At 39.7% G+C, this 21,737-nt stretch overlaps 1 protein-coding gene across 7 annotated transcripts in view; it reads right to left on the bottom strand.

The window, feature by feature from the left end:
• Window positions 1-21,737, bottom strand: part of dync2h1 (dynein cytoplasmic 2 heavy chain 1) — a 138,980-nt gene that overhangs the window by 75,536 nt on the left and 41,707 nt on the right. For 4 of the 7 annotated variants that reach the window (XM_061719244.1, XM_061719242.1, XM_061719239.1 and 1 more), the window contains exons 59-75: window positions 21,436-21,599; window positions 20,783-20,920; window positions 19,766-19,879; window positions 19,482-19,642; window positions 19,192-19,315; window positions 18,907-19,028; window positions 18,593-18,679; window positions 15,143-15,269; window positions 13,751-13,892; window positions 13,036-13,145; window positions 12,219-12,239; window positions 10,208-10,306; window positions 8,983-9,106; window positions 5,914-6,077; window positions 5,621-5,740; window positions 3,615-3,749; window positions 957-1,100 (exon numbers count right to left, since the gene is read on the bottom strand). In XM_061719244.1, coding sequence (XP_061575228.1) covers window positions 957-1,100; window positions 3,615-3,749; window positions 5,621-5,740; window positions 5,914-6,077; window positions 8,983-9,106; window positions 10,208-10,306; window positions 12,219-12,239; window positions 13,036-13,145; window positions 13,751-13,892; window positions 15,143-15,269; window positions 18,593-18,679; window positions 18,907-19,028; window positions 19,192-19,315; window positions 19,482-19,642; window positions 19,766-19,879; window positions 20,783-20,920; window positions 21,436-21,599 — 2,096 coding nt within the window. The remainder of the gene's footprint in view (window positions 1-956; window positions 1,101-3,614; window positions 3,750-5,620; window positions 5,741-5,913; window positions 6,078-8,982; window positions 9,107-10,207; window positions 10,307-12,218; window positions 12,240-13,035; window positions 13,146-13,750; window positions 13,893-15,142; window positions 15,270-18,592; window positions 18,680-18,906; window positions 19,029-19,191; window positions 19,316-19,481; window positions 19,643-19,765; window positions 19,880-20,782; window positions 20,921-21,435; window positions 21,600-21,737) is intronic. The other 3 variants (XM_061719238.1, XM_061719240.1, XM_061719243.1) reach the window with 3 other exon arrangements.

Below are 21,737 nucleotides of genomic sequence, written 5' to 3'. Positions count from 1 at the left end.
ATTAAAATCCATTAATAATAATAGTTTTCTGCTGTTTAACTTTGTTAATGAGCAAAGATAAGCCTGAAAAACATGGAGGCTCCAATTTATTGTTGTTTTTGAAGATTTTCTCTATCACATGCTACTATGTGTGTGTGTGTTGTTTTGCGTGTTTGTTGTTTTAAGATTGAGCTGCACGTTGCTGAGTGTTTGTAGTACAAGAGGCAAAGGAAAGCAGACTGAATAGTAAACTTAACATTATGATGGACTGTAAAGGGCAAGAGTCAACTATGATCATTTTGCAACAGTCTGACAATGGAAGAAATGCATGGGAGATTAGATTATGTGTGGTTTGTGCGGGTAGGCCATGTATTGCTCCTGATCAGTTGCCAAGCAACAAGTGAGAGCGTAAGATGTATGATGGTAATGGCCAAGCATTATTTTAGTTTTTTTGGTTACTGTTGGTCAGAGCACAGCTCAGTCTTCGCTTTGCTTTCTAGTTTTTCTTGTAAATTGACATCTTTTGGCAAGAAAGTGTTTACTTGTGTTCTGAAAGTGTTCTACATCATTTCATCAAATATACAAACACAAGCATGGTTTACACTACATTAAGCACATTCTGGAGAAGGTGGATTTAAATTAATGCCTATTAAATGTCATAGACAAATATTGGCGTTTAATTCAACAAAACCAATGAGAATCTTCTACTGCTATTGAAGGTAAAACATGAGGTTATCCTAGTTTACTGTGTCTGCATCAAGCTGTTTCAAACTTAATGTCATGACTGTCACGCTTGATACAGCGTATTTACATGTAACTGAACAATGAAATTTAACAGTATGGAAGTTCAGCTTTTTACAGTTTCAAATCAAGAGGTGCTACGATGATTAGAAAGATTATAATGAGGAAAAAAGTTTAAAAATATTGTTCTAATGGTCAAGACTGAGTAGTGTCAGAGCTGTGTGGCATCCAGATACCTTCTTGGCCTGAAGAGCTCTTTGAAAGAGGTGCAAAAACGAAGCAAGGCTGAAGCGGTACATGTTGTTGATCTTTGACAGGTCTGTGATGACGAAATACATCTTGCTAGCACTCTCCGCAAGGGGTAGGTAGGCATCCCGCTCCTATAATTGAGATCGGGAAAGAAAAGACAGAGGCAGAAAAAAGGAGCAGGACGAGAACAAACAAAGATATGTGAGAAAAAAACCACATGTGTTGTAGACAGGTACATAAAACACAAGAGTTAAGCGATTGATATGGGGATGTCGTGCAGAAAAGTAGAACAGAAATGTTTATTTCAAACAAGATGAAATAAGAGAGTAGGAAGAAGGAGAATAAACACCATGTGGTGTGATTGGACAGGAAATGTGAGAAAAAAAAATCAGAAGGTGCATAAGAGAAAGACAAAAACAGGAGAGAGATAATGAAGAAAAACAGAAACAATTTAGATGAGTACATCAGTTCCGGTGTAACACTGCACCCCGGAGGATGATTTAGAAATGCATTTTCCATAGATGCATTCCTCTACACATGTGCTGCAGTATGTACCACATGGATGTGAGGTTTTACATCCCTACAGCCTGAACTGGAGGTCTATGCTGCTGCTTGAAACTATGAAGTCTGAAAGTAGGAATTTCTCCGTAACTCTGGTTGCATAAATACATAGTAACAGTAACTCTTACTGAAATTACTGCAACACAAAAGAACGACAGACATAATGCAGATAAATGAACTGGGTCTGCCAATAAAATACTGGCACTGTTGTGTACTAAAAACCTCATGTGATTACATCCTGTTGCTTTTTACATTCTTTTTCAACAGGGGGAGTCATATTCAAACCAAACAATATGCAGTATAAATATGGAAAACAAAGGGCTAACATTTTTTAACAATTTGCACAAACATGACATGGGGAGATCCAGCTATGAAGTTGGCTATGACGTTGAGTACATGTCTATGCTGCATCTTCTGTATTATCTAACTCTGCATGTTAACTTTTGTCACTGCCAGTGGGGGAAGGATTATTTAGATATTTTAATTAAAATTCAGTGCAAAACAATTACTCTACGAAAAGGAAGGCAACAGAATATCCACTGAATTTTTTTTTTTTTTTTAGATCTATCACTATTTCCTACATACTGAATGTTTTGGCCATTTAATATATATCATGTAAGTTAAGTTTTTTTTTTTTTTTCAATTTTATACTTTAAATTGATTCATCCACATTTATATCACCCTAATTTTGCAGCTGAGGCCAATTTTAATTATTTTGATACTGCTGGGTAAAATTATATTATCTAATGTAAAAGTGTAGTAAAATAGAAAATAGCACTCTTTGACTTCAATCTATGAAGAAATCGAGTTTAATTTGAATGTAAATCACAATTAAGTAGAGCGGTTGAGTAACTACAGCATTTAAAAGGGACAAAAGCCCATTTCAGGCATGTACTGCTTCTTTAAGCCAACCTGAATGTTACTGATCATGTCGGTGTCATTTCTGAATGATCCTTCGGTGCTATCCATTACAGTCTAAAAAAGTAACATCAAGTAGCATTTACATTATCTCTTTCAACACAGATGTGGTTTTGGGGTTCAATTATTGTGGTATTTGAGATTTACTTGATTTTCCTGTTTCGGTCTTGTTTTCTTGTACTCCTCTGCATCCTGATTTAGGTTGTTTAGTTGCTTTACTGTCTGTTCTAAAGAAATCTGATTCCCTGAGCGCTAAGTTTTGTTTTCCTCTTTGCTCTTATCTCTCTGTCTCTCATGCACCTCTTTAAGTGTATATGGTCTTGCCCTTCCTCAATTCCCTGACAATCTGTCTGTTACTATGCTTTGTTGTGTTTGGGCTTCTTTCATGTTTGCCCCAAAGTTGTTATTTTGTTTCTTTTTGGATATACCGCAGTGCAGTGCTTAAGGTTAAAATAAAGTACTTGGTTTGGTGCTTCCACCTCTCCCTGGTCTCCTGCATTTGGGTCTCCTGGATACCCTGAATCAGAGCAGCTGAGATTAACCTGCTGTTCAATGTAGAAGTTTAATATTTACTGCTGCTGATCCCCACCACAGTTGTTATGTTTGCACACAACAAATGTGTGCTTGATATTCTTGAGATTTTGAGCTAATCTGACTTGATGTGAGGAAACTGTGACTCTATAAAGCCTTCTATATTATCTCTTCCTATTGATAATATTGCAGATATACATCATACCTTTCTCTGTCATTTCACAGGCATGTCTAAGTGAAAGACATGATGACAAACGGAAATGTGGACGATGAAATTTATCACTTCAACAGGCTGCTGAAGGGATTAATGCCATCTCATTAAGACTTTGTTAAGACTTTGTGTGTTTTCTTGACAAATGGGGCAACTGCAATTCTCTTGTCTCTTTCCTTTTTTTTCTTCAAAAGATCCAACCTGCCAATTGTTATTTTCTGTTTAAGAACGTATCAGGGTAAAATAATCCGCCAGTGAAATGTAACAGGGGCACATCAATCATACAAATGGCTTTCTCAAGTCTGTGCACATGATGCATTTACTGATATGATACTGATTTCAGCCAATATTGGTATTGCAAGTTTTGATCATTAAAATGTGCATTTTCTTTTCTTGCATTTACAAGTGATAAACACAACTGTACCTGGTCCAAGGATGCCTGCAGTCTATGTGATTCCACCAGTGACTCCTGGATCAGGGCACTGCTTGCCTTGGTCTGGTTTAGACTGTCAATCAGCTCTCTGTTCTCAAGAATATTACCTTGAGCTGTAGCCAAAGTCTAACATGGGGAAAAAGACAGATACAGATGGTTAGGTTGTAATACATAAGTGATAAAGAGACAAGAGGCACAGAGAACTTTCATAGTGGAAGAGAGAACACGATGTTATGTTTCTGTCATTTGGTTGAGTCTACCACTGGATAAACGTTGAAAGAAGCAACCTCATATAAGGCACTTATTATTTGTTTAATAATCCTTCAAGGTTTACCATGACTTTCCCCATTCAATTTCATGTAATGTATTCTCTAGAAAGAGGAAAAACAAATATTGAATTATATTCAAGTGAAATAGATGAGGAAATTAGTAGAGCATGGAAATGTCAAGTTTGCATACAATTCAAGAACAATTACATGTCTAGTATCACTGAGGCACTGACATCCGGCTATTGGCATCATCTGAGTGTGTGTGTGTGTGTGCACCTGTGTGTATGCCAAAATTTCCACCATGCTGTCTTCACACCAGCTGCGTGGCATGTGCAGCGCTCTGGCAGTGCAAAACTGTTGCATGGCCACAGTGTGTGTTTTCACACCACTGACCTTTCTCTTGCAGCACCAGTAGGTCTCACTTACTGCCTGCAAAATATTTTGCTTTTTGTAGTGTCCATTATGACACAGAAGCCACAGAATCCATAGCTGATATGATTCAAAAAGTGAAGAGTAGAGAGTTGACAACTTGCAACTAAATAGCAATAAATTAATTATTTAACTCTCTTCTAAGATGGTAAAAAAAAAAGCAAGATAAAAACTGACATCACTGGTTCCACTAGGAGTGGACATGCCATGGTAAAGTTATGCATTGGTTTTGCCCCATCCTCAGTAAGACTACAGGTGCCATCACAAATGTTTCAGAGTGGTTGCGAACGCTGCCTACTCCGCTGTATTGACAAGATTACAAGTGCACCCAATGGTTGTGAGATCATGTAAGAATCTCATGGTGATCTTACAGAATTACCATTTATATTTCACATCTGTCCGTGCATATCACACAAACTGATATTGCGTGATATGCACGCACAGATGTGACATTCCTGATAATCCAAAACACACAACAGCTGAAGTGAAGCTGGCCTTTGACTGGAAAAATAAGTATTCAGAATGTGTATTTGTTCCAACGTCTATCAAGAATGCATGACTGAACAAAACTTAACTTGGATTTTCAGTGGAAGAAAACAGCCCTGTATTACTGGATTGGTTATACAAATGTGAACGAAAAAGTAAATATTAATAATAATAAAAAAATATATAATAATCACCTTAACTCTCCTCTTGCAGTGATGTTTTTTTCCCAGTTTGTTTTGCAGAAACCTACAAAAACCTGTTGCCAAGCTGCTAAATCAATTGGCATAAACAAAACCTACATTTCAAGTCAAAAATCTATTTGCATCCACCCAGATGTACCAATCAAGGCAAATCATTTATATTTGTATGTTTTAATCTGCCCTACTGCTATAGAAGTGTTTTCAAACAAAACTAAAATTATGTAAAAGCACAATCACGAAAGCCCCCTGCGGCATCCCATTGATTAAGGTGGAGAGGTGTTGCAGGGGGAGAAGCACTCTTCCAGCACCACAGAGACGTGAGATCAATAACGAGCAGCGGTGCTTTTGGCTTCAACTGACTACTCCGTCAGACACATTTGGCAGAGAAACTGATAGCAGCACGAGCAATTGCTCCTGCACAGCATGCACACATTGTCTTACTCTGTGTAGCTCAGAGTAGAACTAAGGATTAGCAAGATCTGCAGAGCAAGGTGAGCTGGGTGAAAAGAAAGCTTTGCAGTGATTTTTTGAAACATTTTAATTAACATTTTAATTATATGTCTATGTACGACACAGCCAAAAGTATGTGTGTTTTGTGTGTCGGAATACATACCTCTAATAGAGATTCTTCCAGTTGAGCCAACTGTATCTTCTTGTCCTCCTCTTGTTGCAATAATCTTGTTTTCTCTGTCTCCAATTCTGGCTTCTCCTGCTGGATGGTCAAGCCAAGCAACTAACACAGAGAAACAGACAAGAGGAGGTGAGGAGTAAAAATGCAAAAACACAGACAACAGATTCTAAATGCAGTATGTAGTCCAGTGCTATTCCACTATTTTTCTGCATTAGGCTGAGCTGCCAGAGCAGATTGTGTGTGTGCGTGTTTGAGAAAAGAGTCAAAGGATGTACCTGTCCTCGTAAGCCTGCCCTGGTGGTAGTAAAGTTGACCTCTGTGACCACAGCAGCAGCATCGGGAGGGATGAACGGACTAGGATTCCGCGTTGCAAGGAATAGACGGAAGTCTTCATTGTAATCAATAACTTTGTCTCCTATCTGAACCACATATCTAGGACCTGAAAGTGTGGGTGGGTGCACAGGAAGAAATATAGTCACTTTTCAGATTTGTAGCTTAATCACTAAATGCCACTTAAAAGTAGAAAAGAAGGTTTAAAGACAGAGGAAAGGTTTTTATCTTAATAAACATTGCAGTACAACTGCTTCTTTCTTCCTCTTTTTTAAAACTTGCTCACCACCACCTTTAAGTGCCCTTTAAAGATGAAACATGGCCTTTTACATAGTTTTTCTGCCCCTACTCTATCAAATTCAGCCCCTGCAACAACTGCTTCTACCTGGATGATTCAGAGCTTCACAGTATGAATCACCCTCATTTGCACAGGTACATTTCCAGTCATTACAATATATATGTGATTGGTACAGTATGCAATTATATAAAGCAATAATCTTAAAACATTTCATAACCGTCACACAGATATATACGTATTTTTGGAAGTCTATTTTTTTTCTTGTTACGATACAGGTTCAAAGAGTTTTCATTGAAGACTTCTTCATATGAGAAAGACAGAAAATAGCTGTTAAGGGAAAATTTACCAACGACCTGATTTTGCCAACAACATTATTTGCATCATTGCATATATGAAATGCTGTATAATCACATTTGGTCAATCATATGTGTAATCACTTTGATTTAATCAACTCTGCAATCATATTTAGTCCGTCATGTACACAATTGTTCCCAGTTAATCATATATATATATATATATATATATATATATATATATATATATATATATATATATATATAGATAAATAATTGCTGGACAGGAGCAGGACAAAACAGGACAGGAGCGGAAGAGGAAACTTATCTCTAAATACAGGCTATCCCTGAGGATGTGACTACGCAGGTTGTCTCTTTCTCCCTGGTAACAGGTCGGAGCATCTTCTCCAAAACATAGATAGAACTATCTATTGAAGCTCTGGCCTTCAGATAACCACATGCACTGCTATGGGAGGGGTGACCTGAGTTCTTTATAATGTGGCTGTAAACTCTCCACAGCAGAGCCTCATTTCAACACTGTGTGCACTCTTGTGACAACTCTGCTGTTTGCACGAAGGGAATAAATCAATTAGAAATTCTGTTCCAAATTGGACGTCTCACTGTTCTTTCGTAAACAGGAAAATCTCCACAACAAATGCACTACATGTATAATAATAATAATAATGACTTGGTTTTATATAGCGCCCTTCAAGGCACCCAGAGCGCTTTAGAGAGATCATTATTCATTCAAACACATCCTCTCTGGTGGTGGTAGCTACATTGTAGCCACAGCTGCCCTGGGGCAGACTGACAGAAGCGTGGCTGCCATATCGCGCCAAACGGCCCCTCCGACCACCACCAACATTCATACACATTCACACGGGGCAAGGTGGGTAAGGTGTCTTGCCCAAGGACACTACGACAGCAAACTGGGACGGAGCGGGATTCGAACCGCCGACCTTCTGATCATTGGACGACCCGCTCTACCACCTGAGCTACTGCCGCCCTGTATGTAGTACAAAGAAAGTATAAATGTCCACTAAAAGTTGTCTTCATTTGAAATATTAATTAATTCATTAATTCATAGATATTATAAAATATTGTTTTTTATATTTCTCTAGTTTTTGATCTCTTTCTATACACAATTATTATTTAAAGGGACCTATTATGAAAAACACGTTTTCTCTTGCTTTAACATATATAAAGTGGTCTCCCCTCAGCCTGCCAACTCAGAGAAGGAGGAAAGCAACCAAATTCTGCAGTGTCTGTACAGCCGCCCGGATGGGCCGTCCAGTCTGATGTGGCTTCTACGAGCCGTTCAGATTCTGCGCATTTTCGTTACGTAACCAAAATGCAACCACGCCCACAACTATAAAAGCGTGTAACTGCATGCAACGTCCGACTATCGCTTCGCACTGTGTGACATCGGACGCTTTCTAACCATCTCCCTCCAGCCAGCTGCCACTTTATTGAGTTTTTTTGTAGTGAAATAAGGAGGTATCATAGTGATAACTTCCGTTCCTCATCCGTGACCGTTTCCTACCGCGCTTTCAACCGGCTTTCAACACGAGCAGCAGGAAGAAAATAGAAGCAGGGCGTCCAATAAATGTTCAGCTCAAAACGCTGCGCCACGTCGTGCAGCGCTGCGTCACTGCGGCCAGTCCAATAGAAAATAAAGCAATGGAATTGATTTTCTCGTTGACGCTCGCTCGCATCGCATGCAGTTATGACACGGTGTAAAGGCTGATTTATGGTTCCGCGTTACAGCAACGCAGAGCCTACAGCGCGTACCCTACGGCGTAGGGTCTGCGTCGATTTAACGCAGAACCATAATTCAGGCTTAACTCCGCCGGCCGGAGCTTCCGGCATTTTTTCGTAGCGGTGTATCGAGTCATTCAGGCAGCCAATCCGCACAGTGCCTCATTATCATAGCCTCCCTGCCCACTCAGAATCCCGCATAGAGAATGAGGTTAGAGAATGGGAAGATAAAGACATGGCTCAGAGGCTGAATTTCTAATTTATTTAGAAAAAATAATCAAGAGCTTGTTTTTAAGACATACAAGGCCTGTTTAAAATAGGGATTAGATGCCATTATATGTCCCCTTTAAGTAGTTGTAGCACATAGCAGTAGTATGTGTATAAAATAAAAAAATAACAGCAGCATAGACAATTATCAACTATTTCTCTCTCTATGTCACCGCAAAGAAATTGTGAGCACAGCCTGTATTTTCTTCATGACGCACACTGGGGTAGTAAGAAGACCTGTGTTTGACCCCAAACCTTAAATATTTAATATCAACGTTAACTAAGCTTTCACGCAAAGTGTCTCAAAAACACTAGAAAAATAGCCAACAGGGATCTGTGGATTTTCTCAGCCCAGCTTTTGATAAGTGCTGTTTGTGCTTATGAGTTTTCATTCCTACCTTGAGCTATGAAGTCTTTCCTCAGCAGTGGAAAGAGCACAGGTTCAACACCATCCATCTCCTGGATGATGAGCGTTTTACCAAATCTGACTGCCAGTTCCAGAGATGTCATGAAGTTGCTATCCTGCAAAGAGCAGATACAGACACACCCAGTTGTGAGGATACACTGGTGGGTAACATACCACTCTGTATCTGCTGGATATACAGTAGTATATATACAGCTGTTCAGTTATCAATATAATGATGATCACTGATCACTGAACAATCAGAAATAAATGTTTTAAAAGTTTACGTTTGATTACAGTGAAAAGAAAATTAATATTGCTTTGTTTTATACTAGTGAGTTTTCCACTAACCAAAGGACTGCATGGTCTCCAACCTCTCCACACGCCAAAGTGTCATAAAACCCAAACTGCTCATTTTATTTTAGTGTAGTGTAACCACGTACAAGATTGCAAAGCAATATGCTAAAGCCTAAAGATCAATTAACCTGTTTCGGGCATGAAGGTTTATTTCCCTTTGATTTTGTTTAATGACTGTTTATTTGTATTCTTTTTTGTTTTGTGTAATTGTTTTTTGTTTAGTTTTTTTCTGTATGCTCAAAATAAAGATTTCAATCAATCAATCAATCAATCAATCAATCAATCAATCAATCAATCAATCAATCAATCAATCAATCAATCCATCAATCTAAAGCTGTGTTTGGGTGACCAATGTCAGTACCAACTCAAAAATGTTGACATTAAAAAGTCATCCATTCAGATTTGCAGGGTACCATTATGACAGAACTCGTGTAGAGTCAAATAGTGAAATCATCAACCTTCTCCATCGTTTTATCTGCCTATAATCTATACCCAAAGATTTGCATTATGCTGCATTAGCTGTACTTCAGAAGTGGGCAGCTGAAACTTTAGTTTTTAGGCTTTTTTGCTTTACTATGAACAGTAAAGCCTCAGACAGTTCTATTTGTTTATCTTAAGACAGAATTTAGCTGCCTAATGCTTTAGCAGAACTTTGTCTAATGTATTATAGAAAAATCGGACTTCTTGTTTGCTGTTTTTATTGGATTCTTTTTCTCTCAGTTGTAAAGTGGACATTTCATGTAGTGTGTGTGTGTGTGTGTGTGTGTGTGTGTGTGTGTGTGTGTGTGTGTGTGTGTGTGTGTGTGTGTGTGTGTGTGTGTGTGTGTGTGTGTGTGTGTGTGTGTGTGTGTGTGTGTGTTTACCTGCTGGTTGATAACCTCAAGTCTTTTCTCTTTTAGATGTGTGCGTAGCCACTCAGTAGCTCGGGATGAAGGGTCTATCAGGAATGGACAGGCAACACTCTAAGTAGAGAACAACAAGAAAGTGCAACATGTCAGATTGAGTTGTTAAGTTGATTTCAGATAGTTTTGCAAAGAAAACTGCTCATTTACTGGGAAAAAGGGACTTGCAACTGTTCAATCCTGTCACAGTGCGGCTATGCTTATTGACTGACATTATTCCTCTCTCGGGCAGAGGAGTGAACTCCACTACTGTCTTTTGTTGTCTTCTGGTTTCATGACATTTTGTTCAAAAATCCTCTATCCCAAAACTATTTGTCTGTAAGATCTGACCTCATCCATAAGGTTCAGCCCAGACACTCTTGAGACGAAGCTCGTTTCAACCCCTTGTACTTGCAATCTCATAATTTGGTCGCTACCCACAGTTCATAGCCACAGATACGGATTGGAACATATTATCAACTGGTAATTAACAGCTTTGCCTTTAAATTAAATCAGTTAAATAACCCTCTTCAAAACCATAACATTTGATATGTAAGGAAAGTAGCGTAAACTTTAAAACAAAGTAAATCAGACAAACAAAACCATTTTACAAAAAGAACCTGGATCTGCTGGGTACATGCAAGGCCTATATACATTACAACACTTGTACTATAACTTTAGATTTTAAAGCACTTTTTCTTGTCTGTTTGAGCACCAAAAAGCACATTTTGCCAACATATACAAAAATATCAGAACTTTGGGATCATATGTTCTGGACGGAAAACTCAAATTTTTTAATCTCACTGTACCCATGTATAATGACAATAAAAGTATTCTAATAATGAGTTAGTAGGTAGCATTAATAGTCATGTACTACATGTACTACATATCTATATTTTTTTTCGTAGAATGAATTAAAAATGAATTTCCATTCATTTCACACATGATTATCAAACCATGTGGCATAAAGGACAAGAACAAGAACATTTATAATGGAGACACAAACAGAAGGAGTATACTTAGGGCCAATCCCAATACACCCCCTACTTTCTACCACTGGCCCTCACCCACTACCACTAGCCCTAAAAATGAAGCCAAGAACTTTAGGGCCCTTGTAATCTTCCCTAGGGATTGGGACACCACTTGCCACTGCGTGGTTTACGTTCGGGTACGTAAACGACTGCGTAGTTACGTTTGCACATACGTCACACCATATCAGGAACCCGAGAGCTAGAAGCTGTTTTAATTTCCCCTGTAGCGCTGTTAATATGCCACTTTATTAAGTTTTAATATTTTTTCAGGCGTAAAAGTAAACGTTAAGATCGCCAACCTGGGCTCAGTTTATCCAAATAACGCCTGTTAAGAAATTTGCCGCAATGTTTTCGGAGATGAGAAGAGCCGCCGGCGATTTATGGTTCCGTGTTAAATCGGCGCAGAGCCTACGGCGTAGGGTACGCAGCGACGCGCGCCATACGGTGTAACGCGGAACCATAAATCAGCCTTTATTCTGGCGAGATCTGAAGATACAATGCAACAACGACCAAGTGAGTGATTATGTACATTCACTGAGTGAATATTTTGAAAGTAAAACATATATTTCTCGCTAGAAAATGTAATCAAAACGCATTTTTATGCAGAAACTAACTCAAAATATTGATTTTATTCACTAAAAATTAGAAATGTCCGCCATGTTTTTTGTTTGATTCAGTCTGTAAATGATGACGTAAAGCATTCTGGGAAATTTTTCTGGCCCTCGATCGCGAAGTCAGCATCTGAAATCCCTAGCTGTGAAGGGCTAGATTCATACACACTACCCCTCGATATGCACACTACCCCTACCTGCAAAGAGGAATTGGGACCCCACTACCCTCACAGGAACGCGCAAAATGTAGGGTTAGGGCTGAAAAGTAGGGGTAGGGGGTGTATTGGGACTGGCCCTATATTTAGAAAACAAGGGTAGGTTATGGGAATGGATGAAGGAACAACTTCTCACCTGTAACTTGAGTGTATTGATCTGAAGGCATCAATGGTAGCAACAACACAAAACATGCAAATGGGAGACAGATGAATGCCAACAAAAGCAAATTTCTTGGTACTTCTAAGATGAAAACTATAATGTACTTTGATTTATATTTGAATGAACTTGAGTGTAAAATATGAATGAGAAAGACAAACACAAATGAGGCAGCATCATCAGTGACAACACATACTGTAATACTAAGTTATGTTGTCAAAAGTGCATCATGCCAAGGACCCCAAAAGAGACGTCAGTGACATTGTAGGTTCTTTGAATCCTGGAAGTTTTGATATGGGGCTTCTGCAGGAGTCACAGGGAGATACGTGGCACCATACACAGAAAACTGTGGTGAAATGTCAATTTTTTTAATTATTTTTTTTCAGAATGTATTGTTCAATTTCATTAACTTGAGTTACAGCAGCTCTGGTTAATGCAAGACAGTCTTCACTTAACACACACATCAGTAAATTGAATGTCCTTGGCCTTCTCATGGATCAGTTGTCCTTCTTTGTCAGAAACCAAAATGGCGATCCACAAGTTATAGGAAATGCTCTGATTCAGTCATCAAGCCAAAAATTTTTGGGCCCTAATGGGAATACTCATTTTTCATTTTTTAAAACACGTCAGTTTTCAAACTGATTATTAATTTGGTCTCAAATGCACCCCACATCATTTATACATTTCAGTGATAATCAGTGGAGCTACTTCAGTAGCTGTGGCTGTTAGGTGTACATTGCTTTTTCTCTTTTTAAAGAAGAGGGGACTAAAAGCTGATTAGAAATCTTTGACTAACCTGGAGTATAACCAGCGCATTCTCCATGGAGAGATCATCTGATGGCAGTCCTTGACTCTTCCAGATCAGCTGCTCACTCTCCGAGCACAAGAACGACCGCAAGTCAAACTCTGATATAAAAAAACACAGAACACAAATGCAGAAGCTTATTTCTGGTTTCCATAATTGCTTATCAAAAAGAGTTATGACTGTAATATACCATCAGATACTGAAGTTGAAATTCAAGTCACGGCTCAACTTCAGTGTCTGACTCATTATATCTTAGGTCTAGTCAGCAACTGACACAATGACAACCAAGTTATGACTCGTAATGGACACAATATTGATTTGATGCTTAGCTCATGGCCATTAATATATTTGGCGTGTCAAGACTGTTAAGTATGTTTAAAGTGATGCTTAATGAGTTAGCACATCAGTTTTAGGTCAACAATTGTCAGTTACTCACATGGCTGAAAATAATCACATGTATTTCACAAAACTATCATATTTCACAAAACTATCATAATTAAACAATTATCAATCATCATAATTTTGCCTTTACAATCTCACTATCGTACCTTTTTTGTAAGTGCTCATTACTAACACAAAGTTCTGAACTGTGTGTGAGCAGTGCTATATACGGTACATAAATATATATATATATATTTTTTTTTTTTACTTTTAAAACACACAATTCTGCATGTATTGGTACTGGTTTGTGTATTCATATATTTACTCTGTAGTCCAGATTGAGCCATCCATGTCTCCAGACAATGTCTTCTGCGGTCTTCTGAAGCAGCAGACAGATAGGTGATGAAGGCTGCAGCAAGCAAAGCCCTGAGAGGAAGCGTGTCCAACTCATTCTTTATCTCAGACATCTGAGATTGCAGAGTAAACAGACAAGAGTGGGAATAAAGTGTGAAGAAAGAAAAAATTAGAGAAGAGCATGGTGGGGATTTGAAAAGTATCGGAGGAAAGGATGTAAAGAAACGCAAGGATAAAAGAAGAGGAAAATGTTAAAGGAGCATGAGGCAGGATTGAGGCAGGATTTATGAAAAAAATTCGTATACGTTTTAAGTTTTCTAGTAATAATGTCAGATGAAGCGTTCCAAACCAAAAAGAATGAGCCCTCTAGTGTATCTCTCCGTTGCCTTGAACAGGCTGTGTGCTGCAAAATGTGCTGCAATTCCGGGCCGGAATTTCCCGCGCTGTCTTGCGGATGTGACGTCACATGACGCTGCATGCGCGTTCTCCCCGTTCTCCCGTGCTGGCTTCACTGTTGTCTGCAGTACCCCCAACGGCCATCGTGGTGAAGGGTGGCGCTATAGAGTCTCATTTCTTAAAAGGAGCCTCATGCTCCTTTAAATGACAGATACACATTTGCATGAGGTGTTACTACTGACAGTACTGCACGACCTATAGGGTGATCAGGATTCCTTTGAGGTACTTCGGGAGCATATCAGAGGATAACAAATGCACATGCACATCTTTAATGAATAACTTTACATTAGGATTGACTTTTAAGCCTTAGGACCCCCCTACATGTGAACATCTCTGAAGCTGCAGGCTTTCAGGAGCTTGTAATCTCTTGTCTGCTGTATTAATACTGTTAAGCATACAGTCACCTTTACTTTAACTGAAAAGTCTATTTCTGCACCACCTTACACTGTAATTGTGTGCACCCCGCTTTCCATAGTTTTCCCTTCCTTGGAGAAAGTTAAATAACTTTAAGGTATTACCATACAACAATCTACAGCTACATTAAAGTATGCAAAAAAATGACAGTGTGCATGTGTGTGTCTGTGTATGTATGAAAATACGTGAGTAGAGAGTAAACTGGCCCTCTGGTGCAGGCCTTGAGGAAGACCATGAGAGTGTGGGTGAGTCTGTCAGGATGAGATTGATTGTTTTAATTAAGGCACAGACAGAAGGTATAGAGAGGAGTAAAAACAGCCAGGGGGGGCCCTGAGGCAGTCAGATCCATTCCTCTGTCACCTAAACACACACAACCACATTCCCCGACCCCCACAGCTCCTGTTGCTCCAACAAGGTAAATGAGCCCCTTTGAGTACATTTGTTAAACCTCCCACAACAGTATGGATATCAGCACCACCATACATCAAGCTACCTGTGCGTTCCACCGTGTGTGTTCACCATCTAGTTGTGATAGGAGCTGTTGGGCAGCAGTGATTGTGTCCTGAGCTTTTGTCACCTCAGCCTCCAGCTTAGCAGCCTCTGCAGTGTAACACTGAAACCTGAGGAAAGAACATGAGCAATGACAAAAATATACACTAAATAGCATCATTGGAGATTTTCAAGACTAACATTCTGAAGTTTCTTTTCCCCAAAAGTAAGATCAAATAGATTGCAGACATGTGGAGTTCCCTGTGTGCAGTCGAAAGTAGAATACGTTTTGAGTATAAACAAAAAAACACGATAAAACAGTGAGAAAGTAACACTACAAGATGAGGAAGAAAGATTCTGCAAAGTTGGACCACTTTCAATTAAAGGGAAGTTGTTTGAACGTGGACATATATAAAGAAACAGAACGACTAATGGTTGTAAAGAAAGTAAAGATTAAAGATTTTGAATTTAAAAAAAGAGCAGGACAGAGAGAAAAGGGATTCAGTCACACCTGAGTTCACTCCAGCTAAGCGTTGACCTGATAAATAATGGATCGGTTAGAGTAGGTCCCCCAGTAGGTCCCCCAACTGGAAGATGGGGAGTTTGATTCCCATGCCTGCTGTTTGCCGAAGTGCTTTTAGGTCAAGACACTGAACCCCAATACCCTTGCAGTATGCTCACTGGTGTGCGATTGCTGAAACAAAACGCTGCGTGCTACATGCGCTAATCTACAGCATTTAGTCTTTTTTTTAAATTAAAATCAAGGATATCTTTTTTTTTATCCCGATTTTTTTCCCTATTATATCACCCAGTGCTCCTACCTAGTGACAGTCCTGGGGCCTCATTTATAAAGCTTGCGTGCGCACAAAACAGGGCTTGAAAGATGCGCACGCCACCTTCTATGCAAAGGTTGGGATTTAAAAAAAAAAAACTAACTGTAAAATGTGCGTATCTTTACGCAAACTTTGATCCTAGCGCACAAACATTTTGAAGATATGGGGAACTGGCGACGCAGACAGTGAGGTGATGAAATGAAGCCAGATTCATGTCATACTTATAATGTCATCACATATCAGCAGCGTTATAGATCTATGTGTTCCGTAAGTGAGCCATTACGCAGGTATTTGTAGTAGGTACCACGTTCTTATATCATACTTCCATCTTCAAATGGTATGGACTGTTGAATAGTACCAGAATGATTATTTATCGTGACAAGGTGTGTAACAATCAGTCTAGTTGAATTATGGTTCTGCGTCAAAACGACGCCGTGCACACGCCGTCGCCGTGACGCCGTCGCCGTGACGCCGTCATGAACCCTTCGGACTTCTCTGTCACTCCATTTCGCCATGGTCACGGTACCCCCCGTGACCGCTAATTCGCAATCTTTTCCTGAATGGTTTATCCGACTTTTTCCGTTCACAGTGAATCAAAGAGATAAGGACAACTATTGTGCAAAAAAACTAAACGAAAAAAAAATCACACATACACGAAGAAAAGAGCGCTGAAAGTTCAAACCGGAAACCGGAAATGCGTTGCTACCAAGCGAACCAATCACAGCCCTCTCCGTCTGCGTTTGGTCTGCGTCGCCTCAACGCGTAGTTACAATTTTTGGGAGGTGCACGTCAGTGACGGCGTCAGTGACGGCTTGTGGTACGCGGCGACATGTACCCTACGCACGGCATCATTTTGACGCAGAACCATAACTCAGCCTTAAGAATATAAATTGCGTGGTGACAGCCGTGCGTAATGCTGCACAATGGATGTGCTGGCACTGCTTGAGGATCACGTAAATGGCAGGATCAGGATGGAGAGACTATTTAGGGACCATGAAAATTTCCTGGCCCAGGATGATGACTGGCTAATAAGCCGATTTCGATTCCCTAGAGCAGTGCTCTTCTATGTCTATGGATCTATGTGCTGAACTGGGTCCAGTGTTAGACAGACCGACCCGCCGGAATCATGCCATCCCGGTGCACATATTCTTGGTTTTCTGTTCATCCTACGGGTAGGACGATTCGCGGAGGTACAACTCGGCAGAACACCGGCATCGGAAAGTGACTCGGCTGCTCAGCATGGCCAGAGCTGCCATGCCCGTCGCATATGAGGCGGAATTCACGTGCGCAACCTTCCAGCTGGACTGTGATTTATAAAAGGGAACATTGCGTGCACATGGTTTTATAAATCCAGATTTTTTTTGTGCGCACTGGCTTTTCTAAATGAGGCCCCTGGGCATTGCCATCCTCTACCAACCCAGGGAGGGCCCCGCACTGAGCTCAGGTCTCCTCCTTAACCTGAGGAGTGAGCAGGCCACTTCACTTCGCCGGACGTAGCGCGTGGAAGGATCACGTTATTCCAGCCAGATCCTCCCCACCCCAGGGGGCATGTGTAGCCCATGTGTAGTCTGTGACTGTTTTTGTGAGGGTAGCTCACATTGCTACCCAAGGGAACACGGGCAAACTCCACACAAGTCATGGGGGAACTTAACACGCATTCAGTACCCACAGCGTCCCCGGTGGGAATTGAACCCAGGACCTTCTTGCTGTGAGACGCCTGCACAACCAGCTGTGCCACCGTGCCCCCCAAAGATAGAAACAGAAAATTCAGGAGCCTGACTCTTTTGAACCTAAAGACAATAGAATCCTAATTAATATAACGACAGATCTGTATAAGACAGTTTTCTAAAAAGAGTATCAACACTTGATTCTGAGGTAGATATCACTAATTACTGATTCTGTGCATGTTTTATCTTGTGGTCAACCAAAATGGGTTTTTCTAAGGCCATTGTTGATTGTTAAAAAATATCTGATAAACAGCCAACCAATTAATATTATGACTGTTTATTATCTTTATATTAAATTTAAAGACTGATATATATATATATATATATATATATATATATATATATATATATATATATATATATATATATATATATATATATATAATATAACTGCAGACCTTTTGCCCAAAAGAAAATGTACCTGCTTAATTTCTAAACCAGCGAGTGAAGACGGTTCAAAAAGGCTGAGAGTTGCCTAACCTTCAGGCAGTATTGATTGTTTCTATCAATCAGAATGACTGGCATGGTGAGTCCAAAGAAACAAATCAGTAAATAAGCACATTTGTTTCATGAAAAGGTCACAATATAATGTTTAGTTATGGAATGCAAATATTTTAAATAAAGCCCCAAAATGTTAGTTATTCTTGGATCATGCATTAATATATTTATCTTTTAGGTCAGCTTGATGTCCAGACTGATGATGGGGAACTGGGGATCATCATGCGATGAAGAATTTGAGGTATGAGAGAGCAATCAACCAAGTCCCAAAGAATAAACTAGAGGGACACTATACAACAATGCAACAACAAAGAGCAGAAATTAAGAAAAATACATGAATTATGTAGGTTGGAGACTGGGTTAAAAAAAAAAAAAAAAAAGTTAGAGGAGGCATACTTCTCTTTCAGCTTGTTGACTTTGGCTCCAACATTGTTGAGCTGGTCCTCTAGTTTAATCTTCCTACTCTCTGTTTTTCTGAGATTTCTGTAGACACACACAGACATGCAAACAAAGAAAAAAAGAGATTGGGAAGATATCTCATGTGTGCATGTAAAGCATAAAGTATGGGAGCTGATCACAAGCTTGCTCAAAACAAAACTGAAATAAACATTTTACTCAAATTTAAACATACATTTAACAAGTACAACTGAAGTGCAACTATGTTGACAATCCCTGTGTTTTCTGAAGATGTTTTTGAGTGTTGCCCTTACTCCAGCAGCCCAGCTTGCTCTCTCTCCAATGGCTCTATTTTTTCGAGGACAAAGGAGTATTGGACGTTGGCTTTGACCCAGGCAGCCAGAGGAGCAGCTGCAGCACTTGCCCGCTTTGCATTCTGACAATAACAACAACAGATGTCAGACACAACACAGATATAGCAGTCAATGTCAGCAGTCAATGTCGTCTTCAAACACCAGCATGAAAAAATAAATTATCAGGAGACTCATCCTTCAACCGCAGACATAATTCTCATCCTGCTACAAACACGACTGCCCGACCTTGGGGTCAAAGGAAGCCTTGTTCTTGTTGAGCAGCTCTTCAACACTCTGGCGTATCTCAGGAGTGATGTTGCTGGCTTCAAATGTAGCTATGTCCTCCCTCACACCACGCTTGGCCAGAAAGCTACAGAGGAAAGCAAAAAACAAAGGCATTTGATTAGAGAAATGCAGAAAAAGTTGCTACAAGGCAGTTGTCATGGTAAAGAAGTGATCATCACAGAGCAAGATCAAAGACCAAATCCTATTCTGTATATTTTTCCACACATTCTTCTCTTCTTCTACCCTCTCACCTCTTCATGCTGACCCATGTGGTGTCAAAGATGCCCATCAGTCTCAGTACTCCCTCGAGGATGTCTCTGATAACATCAGGGGGCATGCGAAGGGATCGAATCTCCGACAGAGCTTCGGACTTGATGTTTCCAACTGCACGCTTTGCTTCGTCTACCAACGGCTAGAAAGTTTAAGTGTAAGTTGAAGAGGCAAATGAGGGAAAATACAGATGAGCTCAGCAGCTTGGAAAAAGCTAGGAGTCTCTTTTATAGGTAGTGACTGTTCAGTCAATAAGAAAACTTGCCTGTACTTCCTTCAACTCATCATCTATTTTGGCTTTTCTCTCTTCAATCTTGGACACTTCATGAGCCATTTTTTCCTTAATTTTTTCCATTTCCGTCTTCTGATCACTGGCATTCTGGAGAAACAAACAAACATATAAAAAAATACTACAAATAATCTATATCCACTGTACTGGATGAAAAACATTCACTTGTATAAATAGTATACTTGTATAAATATGTGATTCATTACCTGAAAATACAACAGTAATATGATACATGTACCCTGAATTTAAGAAATAAATTCAGTCATCGAGTGTGAAAAAAGCAAGAGAGGATAAATGTTTGGCAGCAAAAATTTCTTCCACTTTCTTTCTCTGATCAAATCCTTATCCAAAACTATTCTCATTATTGATCTTCTCCCCACCGCTCCAACTCTACCCATAGTCAAGGGGGCGACTTTTTGCTATTTCCAGCACACTCTTCCTTTCCTCTGCAAATCTCCCTCTCCTTTGTGCTCCATTACCCCCTGCTCTGAATGTTTCTATCTTCACCAAGCCTCAGACACTGTTCCATTTAGTTTGTTTCCACCCCTCATCTCGCTGTCCCCCACCATCATCATTTTTCCTTCCGTGCTGTCTCCGTCTCCACAGGCTGCTACAGACAAAAGGGATGAGTCTGGTTGTTAATTATCAATCTGCAAACTGTCTCCACTGACAGTTCGCCCTTTTACATTTTCTCTTAGTCTTTTGCTCCCCCCGACCCCCAATTGTCTTCATCTAACCCACAATACTCCCTTTGGGGCGAAAGACAAAAGAATGTCATATGTGACCAACAGAGTTCAGCATCCTTTTATGCATAAATCCATCCATCTTCCCTTGAGACTGTGCCAGCAGGAAGATGTGAAAGCATATCTGGATGAGAAGTCACAAATCGTCAGAGTAGAAAAGATTCAAGTTGTGGAACAGTCCTGCCTACCACTGTGCGCTACAACATGCATGCACACACACCAACACAAACACACGGTTACACGCACACACCTGCATAGAGGTGGTGATTTCCTGCAGGGCAGCATCGGCCTCCTGTTGTTTAGTCCTGAGAAGTGCGCTCTGCTCTGCGGCTTGCCTCTTCAATTCATCAACCAATGTTTTAGCTTCATTCAGCTTAGACACGCCAGCCTGCAAACAAAAGTCACCATAACATGTGACAGATGTAAAATGACTTTAATACAGGGGGTTCAGACAAAAATTTGACAAGACCTGTGTAATCACACTTGAGGATATACCTCACTTTATAGACACATCATAAATATTACATTTTATTGATTAATAAAAATATTTCGCTTGATTAATAACTGTAGAATTGTATTGCTTGATACATTTGTATTTATTTATTAATATATTTTTAATTGTAGTTAATAAATAAATCATATAGATTAATCAATAAACCTAGACAGATTTAAGGTGGTAGCGATTCTACTCTACCGCAGTAATACCTAGACAAGACAATGCTTTTTCCCCCTTTTAGCTGATAGCATATGAGATTTGCTGCTGCTAACAACATTTCAGCAAATTATTTCCTTGTCAGCACTGTTGTGAATATATTCCAAAGTACATTTTATTCCAGGCATCTCAATCAAATCTGACCTATTTTGTGAATTTGCACAACATTTCTAGGACCGTTGACATTTTACCTGTAGATGTTGTTGTCGTGTGGCCAGCTGGTTTTGCTTCCGGCTGCATATCGCTGTGTAAACATGTAAAAAGGCCATGTACTGACATGGTGTTGCGCCATGTTCTTTACATGACTCATGGACCATATGGAACAATCGGCACAGATCTCCCTGCTCAGACCCTGCTGAGAACAAAAATTGTGCACATATAAACTTATTTGATTTCGTAAAGTCTTTCTTAGTACTTGAACACAGACCAACTAAAAATACAGTATACAGTCATGAATATGACTTATAAGCCTCAGAGCTACTTTGTGGTCACC

Source organism: Cololabis saira, chromosome 4 (assembly GCF_033807715.1).
Source record: "Cololabis saira isolate AMF1-May2022 chromosome 4, fColSai1.1, whole genome shotgun sequence".
NCBI lineage: Eukaryota > Metazoa > Chordata > Actinopteri > Beloniformes > Belonidae > Cololabis > Cololabis saira.
Note: the sequence above shows the minus strand (reverse complement) of the source record. Positions and strands in the feature narration are given on the sequence as shown.